This window comes from Heloderma suspectum, chromosome 6 (assembly GCF_057233095.1).
Source record: "Heloderma suspectum isolate Gila_16-S chromosome 6, 16-S_ref, whole genome shotgun sequence".
NCBI classification, from domain to species: Eukaryota; Metazoa; Chordata; class Lepidosauria; order Squamata; family Helodermatidae; genus Heloderma; species Heloderma suspectum.
This window is the reverse complement of record NC_139463.1, coordinates 51178103-51195627: the sequence shown is the minus strand read 5'-3', so window position 1 is coordinate 51195627 and position 17525 is coordinate 51178103. Positions and strand designations below refer to the sequence as shown.

At 49.1% G+C, this 17525-nt stretch overlaps 1 protein-coding gene across 2 annotated transcripts; it reads right to left on the bottom strand.

Moving 5' to 3' along the window:
* Nucleotides 1–5460: 5460 nt before the first annotated feature.
* Nucleotides 5461–16020, bottom strand: SLC20A1 (solute carrier family 20 member 1). Of its 2 annotated transcripts, XM_084804305.1 has the most exons (11): nucleotides 15894–16020; nucleotides 14386–14988; nucleotides 14046–14186; nucleotides 13809–13894; nucleotides 11940–12036; nucleotides 10670–10789; nucleotides 9257–9517; nucleotides 8556–9105; nucleotides 8135–8320; nucleotides 6619–6703; nucleotides 5461–6004 (listed from the first exon to the last, which is right to left on the bottom strand). In XM_084804305.1, exons 2-11 carry the CDS (start codon nucleotides 14732–14734, stop codon nucleotides 5843–5845), a joined length of 2037 nt encoding a protein of 678 aa, XP_084660431.1. In that variant the 5' UTR covers nucleotides 14735–14988; nucleotides 15894–16020; the 3' UTR covers nucleotides 5461–5842. The 2 variants fall into 2 exon arrangements, with proteins under 2 accessions (XP_084660431.1, XP_084660432.1); XM_084804306.1 differs by lacking the exon at nucleotides 6619–6703.
* Nucleotides 16021–17525: the final 1505 nt, after the last annotated feature.

Genomic DNA, 17525 nt, shown 5'->3' with positions numbered 1-17525 from the left:
TAATTTTTCATTTTTAAGAAAATGACTCCTGATGTAACAGCATGCAACATCATTATTATTTAAAATATTTCTAGTCTGCCTTTCAGAGCAGGAACACTCCCAAGGCAGCTTACAGCGATAACATTCCATAAAGTAAAGACCCATATAATAACATAGCAAACATTTCTAAAAACAACCAACACAGCAATAAAACATCTTGTCTAAACAGTACTAAATACAACAGTGATGGCTACAAACCAGTCCAATAAAACAATCAAGGGAAGGCCAGAGAAAACAAGCAAGCCCTCAGGGCCTTCCTAAAAGCTTGCAACAATGGGGCCTGAATGACAGCCCATTCCACAGGTGTGGGACCACTGCAGAAAAGCCCCTTTCTTGTGAACTGGTCCACCTAACCGCTCCCAAAGGTTGGCAAGTGAGAACAGCCTCAGTTGCTGATCTTAAAGTGTGGACAGGCTAATATGGGTGTTTAAACCAGTATAAGTTTCCCACCTCCCAGCTGAGCTGAGCTGAGCAGAGCAGAGAGCAGAGCAAGCTGCTCCAGCTGGTCTAGGGACTACAGAAGCAGGCAAGCTCCCAGAGAGTGAGCAAGCAAACGGGGAGCAAACAGGAGTTGGCCAGGGGAGCTGCAGTGACAGAAGAGACAAAGGAGACAAAAACAAAGAGGTAAGTGGGCTGGAGGAAGTCCAGAGGACTGTCCATTTCCTGCTGAGTGGCTGTGAGCTCACCAGGTGCCCCTGAGAGCTTCAGTGAATTGGGGTGGTGGTGGCCTGAGTACTCCCAGCAGCTGACTGGGCAGGTAGCTTCAGTCTGACTTCCGGTCGGAGCCAATGTCGCCCTGGTGGCGTTCTGTGGAGTCTCCACGGGACGCTATCTCAAACAGCTTTTAAAAGGTTGAAAAACCTTTTTATCTTCCCCTGGAATGAAAGGGGGAAGCAAGAGCAGCATTCTGGATGAAGCCTTGGAAAAAGAGCTCTTTATGCGACGCAGCAGAGGGGTTGGACTACAAGGCAAGTCTGCCAGAGCTTAATCACCGCTCAAAGTTGCTTTGAAAACTCCTATCTAATTAGGAGGAATCAGGGCTGACATGCCCCAATGTAGTTTTTAGTGTAATATTCGAGGACCTACAAGATTTGTTTAAAAAGAAGGATGGCAACACCAAGGAGGAGAAAAGTGCCATTGATCCCTCCCACACCGCCCTTGGCAATGGCTTCGAGAAGCGATGAAAATATAGAGGAGTTACTTGCTCTGTCTTTGCAAAGCTTTGTCTTTGCAATCTGCTGAACAGGCTAAGAGACTGGATTCAATCCAAAATTCCATCACCACCCTGCAAGGGGCTGTGGATTTAATTAACAACTCTTGGCAAAAAATGGAGGCAAAGGTTAACGAGCTGCAAGATTGAGTGGCAGCACAGGAGACCGTCTCGCAAGCTTTTCATAATAATTTTTCTGCAAGAATCTTGCAATTGGAGGCTTTCACATGCAGAGCAAATGTGCGTACTATTGGTATCAAAAATTTATCTGCTGATATAAATTTGTTTTCTTTTGTAAATAAGCTCCTGCAACTTCCTGACTGTTAGAGCAATACGACGATGGAACCAATTACCTAGGGAGGTAGTGGGTTCTCCCACACTGGAGGCATTCAAGACGAGGCTGGACAGCCATCTGTCGGGGATGCTCTGCCTTGGAATTCTATGATTCTATGAAGTTTAAGGCTGTTCCAAAACCAGCACTTTAAACTGGGATTGGAAACACATCGATGAACAGTGCAACTGGTTCATAGAATAGTATGGTTGGAAGGGAACTTTAAGGCCATTGAGTCCAACCCCCTGCTCAATGCAGGAATCCAAGTCAAAGCATCCCTTATGTAGCAGCCATATCGGGGGTCAGACTAAGTAGCCTCATGCAGTCTCATGCTTCATGTTCTTGCTGAGCTCTTTCTCCCTTGAATATATTGTTGTAAACTGACGAGACACAGGAATTTCTTATCTTGTCAACAAAGGCTAAGGTCATAGTGATATGTATATCATGTTCCTGTTCTTTGCTTATTGTATATTTTGTTCTCTGCTGCTCTCTTCTGTTCTCTGCTTATCATGGCTACCCTATAACCCAGTTCCTGGGATATAAACAATGGTGCTAGAAGAAGAAATGTTGAGGACTGCAACCCCACACGGGAGGGAGAGGAGGAGCCGTTTCCCATGTGTCACAATATCTATAAAAACAATGTGCTGATGTAAATCGGGGCTTCTGGCTCTTTGGAAATGATTCCAGCCTTAAGCCCGCGCGTTAAATAAAGAATCTCTTTTTCCTTCACTCCGTGGTCTCTCTGACTCTGAGTTCTGCAACACTTACAGGTGGCTGTCCAGCCTCGTCTTGAATGCCTCCAGGGTGGGAGAGCCCACCACCTCCCTAGGGAATTGGTTCCATCATTGTATTGCTCTAACAGTCAGGAAGTTTTTCCTGATGTTCAGCCGGAATCTGGCTTCCTGTCACTTAAGCACATTATTCTGTGTCCTGCAGTACAGGCATTATATGATCTGACCGCCTTGCTCCCACCAACACTCAGGCAGCTGCATTCAGCACTAGCTGAATTTCCTGGATGGTCTTCAAAGGCAGCCCCACATACAGCACATCACAGTATTCCAGCCTGGATGTCGCATGGATAATCAAGGCAAGATCCATCCTCTCCACATCCAGGTGGACTCCCAGACTATGTGCTTGGCCTTTGCAGGGGTGTGCTGTGAAATCCCATCAAAGACCAGTTGTAAGCCTCCATCCAGAGTAATTGGTTTCCCAACCCACAGTACCTCCACCTTGTCTGGATTGATTTCTCAGATTGTTCACTCATCCACCCCAAAGCAGTTCAAGAGTTCCACGGCCTCTTTGAGTTTTCAAGACTCCCAGCCTCTACAAGAGGTAGAGTATCATCGGCATACTGATGACACTTCAACCTAAACCTCCGGAAGACTTCCCCCAGCAGTTTCATGTAGATGTTAAAAACAGGGGGGATAGGAAGGAACCCTGCAGCACCTCACTGGCTAATAACCATAGGGTAAATAGAGGTCCCCCAGCACCACCTTCTGACACCACTCCTCCAGAAGGGACCAGAACCACTTTAACACCGTGCCTCCTAATCCCAACCCAGATAAACAATCCATTTACAATGGTTGATGGTACTGAAAGCTGCTGAGAGGTCCAGAACTAACGGGGCTGCACTCCCCCTGTCCATTCCCCAGCATAAGTCATTAACCAGGGCAATCAAGCTGTTTCCATCCCATAACCAGGTCTGAAACTTGATTGAAATCTATCTAAATAATCGGTATCATCTAACAACGCTTGGAGTGGAGAAGCCACAATGAGCTTCAGCACCTTGCCAGAGAATGACAAATTTGACATTGGGCTGTAGTTATCTGAAACCACAGGATCTAAATTTGGTTTCTTCAGCAAGGGCCTCACCACTTCTTCCTTCAAAGCGTAAGGAAGCATTGACCACCTCAGATCTCCAGATACCCAGCTCAGCTATGACAGATCTCACAAACCAGAATGGACAAGGATCTAAAGAGCCAATAGTAGGCTTCGGTCCTCTAAGGAGTTTTGCACAGCCTCAGGATGCACAAGATGAAAAATTTTCATAACATGACTAGATTATGCACTAGCTCCACCCATCTCAAACTGCCAAAACAGCATCCAAGTTAGCATGGATATGGGCGACTACTTGCAAAGGGTCTAGGAAACTGCACACAGACCTTTTAGGGTTTAAGCAGCTGTATTCTAGAGCCTACACTGAGGCCTTTAATTATGCAAAAAAGCTCTGCTGGACGACACTGAGCAGATATAACAGTGGCAGAGATTTCTTTGCTGCCACCACCGCCAGCGAATAAGATCATAAATAGCTTCCTACCCATGCTCAACAGTACTCATTTCATGTCGTCTGCCATTTGTGTTCTAATCGTCAACACATTTGTTTTACTGCCCTCAGCAACTAGGAGTACCAAGGAGCTGACACAGTTCTACGGCTGAGTCAGGAAAATTTGGGAGTGATGGGTTGCTCCTCCCACTCGTTCCAATAGGCAGGAACATGCAAATTAACTGGATCGCCCACTCACGCGGGACAGCAACCTACCTCCAGTTCAGAATACATCTCAGTGGGCAGAATATCCTCCATCCACTGCAGAAAATGAACGTATCATGGCAAGTACCAACATTCTCTTTTCCTGGAGGATATCCTTATATGGGACATCTAACAGTGGTGCCCAAACTGGGTGGGTACGTTGCTGCTAATCCCGATAATTAAACTGTAAACATCTGTTGATGCACTGGCCAAAGCAAAGGTGTCCAACTTGTAATGTCTCACCAATGAAAACTCATGTGCTCAAGCTGCACATGTCAACAAGGGGGGCATTGGACCTGAAGGCAGTAGAGGCAGCTGCACTTTGCACAGAGTGAGCGGAGATCCCCCAGGCCAAGCAGAACCGGCAGTGTCGCAACAGAGGGAAATGTAGGCCTTAATCCACTGTGCCAGCACTGTCTTGGAAGCCTTCTTGCCCATGGTGGAAGGCTGGAATGAAGAGTCGAACTGTAGCTATAAAGGGCTGGAGTGCTTCAGGCTCTACTCCAGCAACCTGCTTGGAGCCGAGGCAGAACGTTCTCCCCCCCCCATATAAGGACATCCTCCTCCACTGCAGGAAAACTGGCTGTGGGGTGGTGTATCTGACCAGGGAAATGGAACCCTTCTAGACCAAGGCTACCCCACTCCCTGCCCCTCTAGTTGAGCTTGGTGCTGCACAAGAAACCCTGGTGGACATGTTTGGGAGAAGTTACCCCTTTCCCCTTCTCCAGACAGGTTTCAGTGACACAAACCAGTTTCGCATGCTCTTCAGCTATTAGGGTCAGAAATTATATGACCCTTTTCACTAGCCAACCTGCCATTCATCAACAGCACCTTCAGGCTAGAGGGGACCACAGGCAAGCCACCAAAATGACTGAGGCTGGAAGGTGGACCAGGTGATACAGCTCACAGCTCTCCGTTGCCTTCTTCTTGACTGACATCTCCACCTCCCACTGCCATAACACCCTCTGGCCTGCACTTCATCTACAGTGGCACCAATTTCTTCCACCCCTAAACACATCATAAACATTAGTTTTCAGAGTGGCTCTTCCATCTACTCTGGAACAGCCAACCAACCACTGCTACTGAAGACAATTGTGTTTGGCAATTTGAACTGTGTTATTCAAATGAATAAGCTATGGATGAGTAACTTTTTTTCTACCTGATATCAAATGTTTCCTTTGATTGAGCTGAGAAGTTTTATGCATTTCATTCTATGATTTTAAAATTGTCTACATTGAGTAAAATGTGTTTTATTTGTATGGTGCTGAATTTATGCACTGTGCCACAGAATAGTAGAGTCACTGCAGCACGATCCCAACTGGCATTGCCCACCAAGAAATTACCCCAGCCTGCTTTTTTATTTAGAAAGATTTTATTTATAAAAGTGGCTCTTCACACATTTCTGCTAGGTTACTCCCTCCTCCTTGTGCTTGCCAGGTTCGAGTTTCAGCTCAGAGAACACAAATGATACGTCTTGACAACATTAATTATGAAGTTAAAGCTCAATACAAAAACAGTATAGAAATGTAGACACAATAATTCACAGCCTGGGAGAAGTGGGACTCCTCTAGTTCCAAGAAAAGAGATTATGCACAAAAGCAGGTACAGCACAAAGAAGATACCCTGCCTCCTCTTGCACTTGCTGGAGTCACTCTAACACTGTTTCAGCCATTTGGCAAGGATATGCATACAGGCGCTTGTGCAGCAAAGCCAAGGGGTTTTCAGCACATCTGCTTCACGCTCCTAGGATGGGGTACTTGAGCAGTGCCATGATGGCAGCACTGATGAGGCCAGAAATGGGGACCGTGACAAACCAGGCCATGAAGATGTTGCGGAACAGGCGCCAGTCCACAGCTTTCTTGGAGCGCAGCCAGCCCACAGAGACCACCGATCCCACCTGCAGCAAGGGGCAAAGCAGAGGACTTAGCTACCTGGCAGTTGAAATACCATTTGCACAGAAGCCGACATCACACACATTTACCAGCTGGACCCTTTTTTGGGTCTGCACAAGTCCTCTTGACAGGAAAATACATCCAACAGCAGACACCAGGACATCAAAGCCCTTCACATTTTTTTCAGAGGGGTCCAGGATTCATCAGGTTCACAGAATTATGAAGCATAAACACACGAACCTAAACTATCCGCATCACATTAAAATCCAGCATGCTCAAGGGCAAGGTTAATTATTTCAAAGCTTATGTCAGGGCCCAGAGGTGAGAGCCAACGTGGTCTGGTAGGTAGAGAGTTGGGCAGATTAGCAAGATCAAGCATCAATCCCTGCTCAACCCAAATCCCTGTGCCCAGAGATGGCCTTGGGAAAACTGCTTTCTCTCAGCATAGCTAGAAGGCTATGGACATTGCTCTCGAGCTCCCTGCAGGAAGGACAAGGCACAAAGATGAGCTGCCTTGCAGGCCAAAGCATGAGTGTGGCAAAAACAGGAGAGCCACACTTGGTACATCCCTGCCAAGTACACGCACACTGGTTTTGCACAGATAAACTTTCCCACTTACTTTACAGTGAGTTGTGCTGATAGGCAAGCCAACATTTGAAGCAATGACCACAGTCAAAGCAGATGCCAGTTCAATGCTGAAGCCACTGTGGACAAGAAGAAGTTGTTCTTAGGTACCTTTAATACTACACTGTAACACTGCTCCAGGCTGCATTCCTCTATATATATGAGGCTCTGCATTCTCTAGTTTGTGGAGATGCAAGGACTAACTGAAAGCCTGGAGCAGCACAGGGGCGGGGAGGGGGGAGAAGGGTCAAGTTCCTTTCATGACAAAGGAAATGACAAACACCCCCCTAAAACTGGGATGGCAACAAGTTAAGTCTTTGTACGCAATTCACATTGCAGCAGGACTCACCATGGCCAGGGAGGCAAGGAAAGGAGGAAAGCTTGGGTATCAAGAATGGGTCAGGAATCATCAACCCCACAGGTGTACGATCACCCCCATCCTTTCTGCAGCTCCACAGTGTGTGTGCAGACTGGGCTGTCATCGCCAAGCTGCTCAGAGTGCTTCAGTATTGTAGGGCCAAACAGGCGAACTCATATCACTCTTTCTGGCTCCAAACATGCCTCCGGAACCAGTGAAAAGGGAGGGTCCTGGCAACTGCAATTTTTGGCTTGGCTACCAAGGTCAGCCCAAAACTGTGAACGCTCGGTCAACATCAAAGGGCAAAACACCTTAATGGAGCCAGGAACTAGTGGAAGGCGTAGCAGCGCTGTACAAAACAAATGCTCACCGCTCCCCTGGTCACCTACACATTCCAGATCACTTAACATGACCATCTGCAGCAGTCAGCTGTCTACACTCAAAGGCTGAAAGCTACAATGCTTTCTGTAGGGTCTAGAAGACAGACCATAGTGTAAAGCTGAAGAAACTGGGCATGCACACACTGGAGAAAGCAGCAAGCAACATAGTAACACAGCAGCAAGCAACATAGGGTTGTCAGAAAGGAAAAGCCAGATGACAAAGGGTTAAAAGGCTGCAGCCTAAATGTTAAAGAGCATCCACTGAAAAAGAGAACTATCAGGGTGAAATGGCTGAGACAGCTTTGGATATCTCTTATTTCACAAGGTAAGCATCTGCCAGGAATGCTCTAAAGCAGGGACAGACAACATGCACCCTCCTCACCCACTGCCTCTATTGTTCCCCCACCCCCACCCCAACGGAGGAACAGCTATGGAGGCTCACAAGGACGCTTTTTCTGTTTGTTTCTGCTGCAGCAGCAGTGGGAGTGAGGTCCGTGGTGGGGGAAACTGGCTCCCACCCACCCCTGCTCTAAAGCGTATACCTTTGGGTACATAAAACACGCAACACTTAACCCTTTCAAGCTATTTTCTGCAAAACTCCTGTGGAGAAACTTTCAAACATCCCAAAAGCAAGCAGAGCAATTCAGAGCTTTTCAGCCAATCAGGCCCTGGGACTAGCCAAACCAATTCCAGCCCAGTTCCTAGGTAACACAGCTTATTTCCCAGCCTATCACATGCTCTCCTGTACAGAGAAGCACTCTCTACCTTCTTACCTAGATGGTGTGATGGGAGTCAGATCCTTCCCCATGGTCTGAATGACTCTCCTCCCCCAGATCCACAGGCCTGTGCAGATCCCAACACCACCATACAGCAGTAGCCAAATTGGAGTTGCAGCCTTTGAAGACACATCACCCGTTTGGTAGACCAAGTACAGGGCGACCAGAGGACCAATAGCATTGCTGCAGAGAGGGAATACACAGTCAAGTGACACAGGAATGACAGAGAAAAATAAAACATGTCTTCTTCCAAAAGCCTGGAGACCTTTCTTTGGACCTTTCCTGTATCAGTAAATTGGGTGGGAATAATTCTGCCAATGGCCTCACATCAGACAGGCTCTGCTACATGAAACAACTTTAAGCTAAACACATCAGGATTTAGATCCTGACAACAGCCCGAGAAAGCCTAGCAACTGACCTCACATCATTTCCTCCATGAGCAAAGGATCCAAAACAGGCTGTCAGGATCTGCAGGAACTGGAACAGGAGGGACACTTCTGGTTTGTCCTGGTCATGCCACTCCTCCAGAGAACTGCTGCTGTCCTTCCTGTTGCCAACACCCATCTCAGCCTTCCTTAAGTCCACATCAGCAGGGTGGGCATCTGCTACAGCATTGCAATAGCTGGTATAGCTGTCCATTCGGATCCTCTTCTTGGGATCAGCCCCTGGCCACGCCAGTTTCTCCATCTCATCCCCCCCCTTTGGCTCCGTCTCCTTCACACGGAATGAATCCAGAGGCATGCCGCAGATGGCCATGGTGTAGGAGGTGTAGCTATTGTTACGCCGCAGAGGCTTGTCTCCAGAGTCTCCCATGCAGTCACCCACTTTGGCCAGGTGAAGCTTATGAAGAAGTTCCTTATAGAGGCCAGAATCCTTGTGCACAGTGTGGTAATGCCCACTGGAGCCCATCTGATTGCTGACTGCATGGTTGAACTGAACAAGATTCCCATTGGGCAGCTGCATGGCTCCTGCAGGAGCAAAGACAGTTTTAATGAAGACAGCTCAGCCCCTGCGCAAGCGAACGCAGAAGTATGAGCGAGGCCTTTACAGCAGCAGGACACTGCTTCATGTCATGCTAGAACTTGCTAGAGCCACCCCCCCCCATTGCAATCAACTCACCACTATCAATACTCGTTTCCTTCATCTCGACCCTGGGAAGCCTCTCACGCTCAGGAATCTCCTCCAACTCTCCCAAATTGAAGGAGACCATCCTTTCCTCAACTGCTGCTCTGTGAGGCACAGAAGACACTTCAGCCATAGGGGTTCTGTCATCGTCATCACCAATTCTGTTATCCAAGGTTGTCTTAATTTCATCCTGTTCTTTCAGGCTGCTCTTTTTCTTCATTAAGGGGCTCTCAGAAGGACTGGATTTGATCTCTTCTGCAGAAAATAGGAAGTTATAACAGGCCATCAACTGAAAAAGCATTTGGCACACCAGCACACTCCAAAGGCAGCATCCAGAGTGACAACCAAGAAGCAGAGAACTGCAAGTGACATGCAACCTGCATAACGTAAACAGCTCCCTCACCCCTACCACAGGATACATGAAAACTATGTGCCTATGGAGATAAGCAAGACCCTATCTTTTCTCTGTAAAGCAGCCCTTTGTACTGAGTTCTATATACTGCTTGACTTCAGGAATGAACAATGCATGACCCAAGTTACAAGACTCAGACACTAGGTCTTGGAGGAGCGGATTCCCAGCACTAGTGCCTGGAGGAACCAATTCCCTTCGGACAGCACACATGGCTCAGCCAGCACTTTGTGCTGCTCCTCCAGGAACCTGCAGAGTCCCTTTCTTAGGGCAGAGAGGCACAGGGAAAGGTAACATGGACACTGCGTGATGTATGGGGAGGAGGCATGGCCCTACCCCAGCATCATCCAGGCCCCAGACCAAAAAGGTTCCCCATCCCTGCACTAGGTACTGAGTAGTTAAGGATGGTGGTTCATGACATAGCCAACATTTTGCGCTCCCAACCCAACACCCAGAAATATAGCCAAAAAGGCTACAGCCAAGAGATGGGGCAGAGTACAGAGGTAGATTCATTTTGAACACCTTAGAAACTGCGTGCCAGACCTGGGGGCAGAATAGCAAACTGCACAGATGTACAAGCTTGAAGGACTTCTACACTGCAGACACAAGGGATGCCTACCACTCCGGGGCTAACAGCACCCTTTATATGGCAGTTGTGACACGTCATACAGGGAGATTCCCCTCCCCCTGATGCATGGGTGCTGCGTTTGACTACTTGAGATTACACAGGGCAGCTAAGCCTGTGCTGTGAGTACACAGCAAAAGGCTCTTTGCTTTCAACTGTATGAAGGCCCTAGGCACCGATATATGCCAACTAGTGCTTTTTGTCAAGACGCACTTAACTTCATATGTAATCTGACTTTACGTTTAATTTATTCAACTAAGAACTAATGCACTCAGAAGCCGCCAGTCAGTCAACACTTTTAAGTGCAACACTTAAAGACAGCCATGCTGTATGACATGTATGCACAATTCTAAATTGAGTTGGAACTACTTACGCTCAATTTTCTTCTTCATTCTTGGACAGACAAAGAACCAGACGATGAGAGCACAGACAACAGCACTCCCCGCCGAAATGAGGACGATGCCCCAGACGGGAAGTTTGTCAAAGCCCAGCACTAGGAAATAAAACAATGCATCTTGAAAACCCCAAGGCAGGAGTCCCATATGCTTTCAAGGCCTTCCTGAGATTACTGTTATCGTAAAGCCTAGAACAGGCCACACTCACATCATTGGGGTTCCCAGGTCTTAGCCATGGCCTTCTGCAATGTCAGACTTGCAGCTTTCCTTGGACATTGCAAGTCTGACTGCAACTGGCTTATTGCTACTCTCCCCTTACTCTGCTGCACTTGCTTTACAGAGACCTCAATACAAACAGGTGAAAGGTTTTTCAACCATGGGCACCTAGCAGTACTATCCTTTTAAAAAACTCATTCTAACTATCTGTTCTAAGAAAGATCCAGCTGGAGAAGCTCAGTTGTTTGATGTATAACTTCATGTTCGGAGTGCAACTGCCTACATCTTGCCACTCCCAGGACCAAATAGTCACCAAGGATGACTGCCATGCCTCTCACAGAGACTTTTAAAGCAATTTAGTTTGTAGAAATGTGAGGAATGAACCAGCTTCTTTCTCCCACCCCTTGCCAACAGTCAGTTTAACATTTCAATCAAGATAATCCCAGAAAATTCCAACAGAGACACGTGAAATTCCTCTTCCAAGCACTTGCTGCCAGCTCTTCTGGGTAACAAAGGGGATATTCTTTGGGATCAAAAGTAAAGGTTCGGAGGCCAGAGTGAGAAGTCCACCACAAAGCCGCCTGTCATTTCACTGGCCTGAATACGATCAGGAGAACATGGAACAGGCTCAGGCTCAACAGCAGCATTAGCAGCTAATATCCTGTGTTTCAGCAATGGGTTTCAAAGTGGGAAAGGGAGAACGCAGATCAGTATCTGCAGGTAGTTAAAGGGGTGGGGGGGCGAGACTGTAGCATAGCAGCAGCAGCTACGTTGTCAGAATCTGCAGTTCCTGTGAGGACTAAGGAGAAAGGTCTCTAGTCATTTACAGTGTGAGTTGGCCTCTTGGGTGGGGTAACTATCTAGGGTTGAGCTCAGCGTATGCTAGCCTGCAGCCTTCTTTAACTGGCCCAGGCCAGTTGCCTTCTAGGAGAATTCAGTCCTGTAAAGCAAAAGGGGTAAAATTCTGTGTTTGATTGAGAAGTTAATAAAGGATTATAAAAATTAAAGCTCATTACTTTAACATGTACTTACAAGGAGCACCACTATACATGATGGAGAATAGGTTGATCCCAATTGTGCAGGCATAGAAGATGGGCAAGGCACGTAACCCATTTGGAACAGGATCTGCCTGCAAAAAACAATGTTTTCAGCCCATTTTTCCACAAAATAATTTCAAAAATGTATTTCATAAAACACATTAACAATTATTTGCCACAATACAAGGTCAAATTGGGAAACTGGAATGGATATGCTAGCCAAATCTAACACTGAAGTTGTAACTACCTTTCTTGGGTAACTATTACTAAGAAACATGTATGTATGTTAACAACTAATCAGGAACGTTATAATTAGCTTTCCTGATGAGCTGTATCTCATTGTCTCCACTTCTCAATCTTAAGAATATAAGGGAAAGGTATACTACTGACTTGTCATGTCTTACAATCACAATAATTACTAAGTGAATATAGTGTTTAAATCCTACAGTTAGGGCAATCTAAACCTTGACCTCTGAGAGCTCCAACTTCAGAGCCTCCAAGGTGCCCAATGACCTCCTGGGCATGTGGGCAGGGCAGGCATAAGGGGGGAGTGGTAGGGTTTTTAACTTCCATTTTCTGGTTTTTCCTTCTTTTTGAAGCATTTCCCTCCCATAGGAAATTTCCTCCATGGGAGGGAAAATATTTACCCCAGCTCCAAGGCTGGTGCAGATTTCCCCCTTGTGTTTGGGGTGCAGTTGACAACTGGGAGGACTTTAGATCCAAAATGATCCACCCACACCCCTGACCACCTTTTATCTCTCCCAGCTTCAGGAAGGCAAGCGATGCAGAACTTTTCACAGGTGGTGGGAGGGGGATCAGAGGCCAGGTCTCCTCCTCTAAGGGTGGACTTCTCCCACCGCCATCAGAGAAGGAGATCTGATAATATCCAGTAGCCCATGGGATACCCTCTAAGTGCACTTCCTTAGGCTTTTCCCCCCTAATCAAAATTCTTTGGCTACTGCAGAAAAAATAGTTAATTTTATGTGCTGCATAAACATGACATACTTTTACATTTTGTTTACTAAACATAAAAACGAACACAATAAATCAGATCAAGGTCTTTTTATAGCAATAACATTTTCTGAACTTGCTGTGGATGAAAAATTTCCACCCCCTCCCCCCAAATAGCTGCCTTGCTTAAGTACAATCTGCATCAATACAATGGATACTCAGGCCAACCTTCACATACCAGGGACAGCTCACTACATACCACTTTGGGATATAGACCTTTTCAGCCATGAACTTTCAGGTCTTATGAATGCATAAGCATGAAAAACCGCTCACCAGCAGAGGGCTCCAGGCACATAAATACCCCTTTCTCTGCTGCAAGTTCCCTTTTTTGATGGTGATGTTCAAAACTGGTTTATGCAGCAGTTATTCTGATCAAAACATATACAGCCTACTTTTTAAAAAAAACCTGAAGGAAGTTCAGTAGATAGGAAGCTGCCTTATACCGAGTCAGACCATTGGTACATCCAGCCCAGTACTGTTGACACTGACTGGCAGCAGCTTTCCAGGGATTTGGGCAGGATTCTTTCTTAGCCCTACTAGGAGATACTGGAGATTGAAGCTGGGACCTTCTGCATGCCAAGCAGGGGCTCTACTAGTGAGCCACAGCCCCTCCCCTACAAACAAAATATTCTATAAAGAAAAACTTGCTGAGGCTTGGCTACTGCCTGTATATCAGCCTAGAGCAACATGAATAAAGTGTAATATGTCTGCAGTCTACCTTCTGTATAGTACAACTCGCAATCCATTATTAGAACCCCAATGTTCTCAACTGTCTAAAATTAGTTGAGATACGTTAGCAGCATGTTTGGAAGTCCTACCTCCCACATTCATGTTTATTAGGAGGAATACATACCTTGGAAAGAATGAACATACGAACAATGAAGAACAGGACAGCAGACATGATGCCAGAAAGAAGAGGAGAGATGAACCAAGACAAAACTAGGAAGGAAAAAGCAAATATTTAGCCTTTGCTGCTGCTGCACTGCATTCATTCCCTATTGCCAAGTTACAATTCCAAACAAAAAGCAAGGTCTAAGTTTATTAAGTATACGTTTCAATTTTAAAAAATGGCAGTAAGACTCTCGCTTACCAACTTTAAGCAGCTCTGACCACTTGACTCCTTCTTGTCCTTTGGCAACCAGCGAGAAGCCAATTGTTGCCCCAACAATGCAATGTGTACCAGATATAGGAAGCTTCAAAAAAGAAGCTGCTAGTTGCCATACAGCCGAACCTAAACAGGAAAGGTGAAGGTGTTATGTGAACATCATGCCATTATTACACTGCTTGAAGTTTTGACTCAATGAGATCTGACTTGACAGCAACAATCCCAGGAAAGCTAGCTAGCCGTACTGTTTAACATTACCAATATCAGCCACTCCCAAACGTTTTGTTTTTAAGTGGCGCCAACAGGAAGCCAGCATTTTACTCACCAAACATGGCACTGATAGAGCCTGCCATGAGTAGCTCTTGCGTAGAGTTGTACATTTCAACATCAATCAGCCCTTTCCGAATCGTCTCACTCACTTTGGCTCCAAGGAGAACAGAGCCCACCGTCTCAAAGATAGATGCCAGGATACAAGCTTGCCGGAGGGTCACTACTCCAGAGCCCACTGCAGTGCCAAACGAATTTGCTACATCATTTGCACCCACAGAGAACGCCAGGATGAAGGCAATGATGAAACCCAGTATCAGCATCCAAAGGAAAGCCACCAAGGGGCCAGAAGCCTGGTCGCCTACTGTGCTTGTTATAAGATCCACCACAGCTGTTGTTGAAGCCATGATACTAATTTTGGTGGTTGCAAATTAACAATTTGTTACTCCGATATGTAAACAAAAATGAGGTATGAAAATACTATAATAAATAGCGTTACAAAAATTAAATACTGTCGACTAATGCGTTTAGAGGCAAAAATTTATTGCTATACAACACGTATGGCAGTCTCTTTGCTCAAGTTCCTTTGGCTTGCTAGAATTAGAAGAGCTGACCCAACCTCCATTGTGCTGAACACAGGGGCAGACCCTGGCCCTTCATCCTGAAAATAATGAACAAAAACTCAGCTACAACACACGGAGAGACACTTTCTACCCTATTCAGATTCGTCTTCGACCGTGCAGCCACCGTAGTCCTCCTCAGTGAGAATGCCCGACCTGGTCCGCCACAGGTCCGTTGCCCGCCTTCTGGGCCCCATATGGGCATCTGCTCTCCCAATAATACCAGGAGCACAACCACAAAATGGCTACCACGCGGGCACGGCCGGTCGCCGCGTGGGAGGGATCCCGCTGCGAGCGCGTCCTGGCGCTGGTCTCCCTCCTTTCCACCTCCCCCGAACGGCCCCTCCGCCGTCCTCCTGCCCCGCGCCGGTCTCCCATGGCTCTGCCGCCCGCCGGCCCTTTTCGCCTCCTGCCGCGAGCGGCAGCACTTTTGCGCGGAGGCCCTCGGCAGGAAGCAGCGCCGTTGGCGCCTCCGGGCCAGGCCGGCCGCGGGGCTCTCCGCGCGGCCGGCTGCCCGCCCGCCCGCCGGGCGCCGAGGGCCTCGCAGGCCGCGCCGCCGCTCGGGCAGCGCGGCTGGGCTGCCCGCGCCGGCCCGGACAACGCGGCCTCTCCCGGAAGGGCCGCCTCCCTCGCGCTGCCCGCAACCTGCGCCCCGCGGAGGAGGGCCCGGCCGCGCGCCTCCCCACGGCGCGCCCGGCCTCTCCGCCGCTGCCGCCCGCCGCCCCCGGCCGGCGGGGCCCACCAAGGCCCGCGGCTGGGCAGCCCGGAGGCGGCGCCGGCGCGAGGCCCGGCCGTTCTGAGGCGGCGCCGGCGCGGCGTGGAGGCGGCCTCGCAGGCGCCGCTCTCCCGCCCAGGCGCAGCGGCCGCGGCCGCGCCCGGCCGGGGAAGCGGCCCCGCGGCGCGCAGGGCAGGGCAGGGCAGGGCAGGGCAGGGCCCGCCCACTCACCGACTGGGCCCGGCGGCTCCCTCCGGCGCGGGCGGGCGAGCCCCTCCTCTGGCCAAGCCCACAGCCGCTGTCCGTCCGTCCACGCCCGGCGTGCGCGGTTGCTGCCACCGCCGCTCTGCCTCGCGCTGGCGGCGAGCGCGCGCAGCCCTTCTTATAGCTGCCCCCCACGTGACCGGCTGCCGCGCTTCTCGCGGGGCGGGGCGGCCGACTCACTCCCGCGCGCACCTGCAGGCGCGCCCCCGAGAGCGGGCGGGCGCGCCCCCTTCTCGCCGCTGTGGTCACCGAGCCGCCTTCCGAGGCAGCTCACCTCCGGCGCCCCTTGCCCGCGGCCCGACCGGTGTCCCCGCCCGGCGAGGGGGGCCTGGCCGGGCTCTCCGCGCGCGGCGCCGGCGGTGGGGTGCCTCGGAAGGCGGCCCGGCGACCCCGGCGGGGGCGCAGTCAGGCCCGGAGCCAGCGTGGAGCGGGCACCCCCAGGCCGCCCGTCTGGGTTGCAGGCCTTTCAGTGACGAGAGTGGGAACTGCTGTGAATTATGTGTTTAGGAAAATGGGGGCAGGGAAAGGTTAGGCCGGGGCCCGAGCGCCCCCCAGCCGCAGGCCCACGCAGAATGGGCCTCCCCCAGCCGGTGCTGGCGGGGGCTGGGCGGCCCGCTCGTGTGAGTCGCTGCCCGGGTGTTCCTGACGCCAGCTTCCACTGCTGGTTGTTGCCTTCAAGCTGGCGATGGCTCGGGCCCAGCTCCTCGAAGGGCCGCTTTCTCCGCTGCCAGACGCCAAGGCCCATCTCTCGTCAGGCCGGTGAGGGGAAGGGAGAGGGCCTTTTCAGTACTGGCACCACACCTCTGGAATGAGCTTCTGTCAGGTTTGTCGGGCCTCTCCTTTGCAGGCTTTCAGGAAAGCTTTGAAGACTGCCTTGTTCTTCCTTGTAGTTTGGGGCTGCTGGTTTTATTTGTAATTGCTGTTTTAATGAATTGTATTGTTGCTTTTATCCCATACGCTGCCTCCGGAGGGTAAAATAAAAATATTTGCGAATAACTAAAATAAGTGAAGTTGCTACCACTTGTTTCTGCTTTTGTGAAGTTCCTTTAAAAATAGAACATCTTTCTTTGGGTTCTGGATAACTTTTCTGTGGATGTGTGCTAACCTACTGATACTTTAGCCAAGCTCTCAGTATGCCCGCAGTCTTAGCATTTGCAGCTTGAAGTGAGCTTCAAGGCAAGGCCTCACATGCCCTTCAGCCACACTTCCACCACTACCCTTGAGCAAAGACCTTTACAGATAATCGCCGCAGGCCATTGCTCTGAAGCAGGGACCACCTAATGGCATCCCACCACAGAGACTCTTCTAAGTGGCTTTCCAATAATGTACAAAACAGCTGAGTTTGGCACATGAAGGCGCTTGCTTGGCAATATGTAGAATGCACTAAATGGACCAATTTAATGTGGATTCTGCAAGTGCCAGTTTCATCTGTATCAGCCTACTGCTTCCCCACGTTCTCCACGTTATTTGAGGTTCAGAATGCCACATGCTATTTGAATAGGGGCATACACAACCTAGATATATATAATGGCATAATACTCATCCCTAAAGCAGGTCCTAGAGTGGGGGTTGTGTGGATGGACATGGGAGCATTTATTC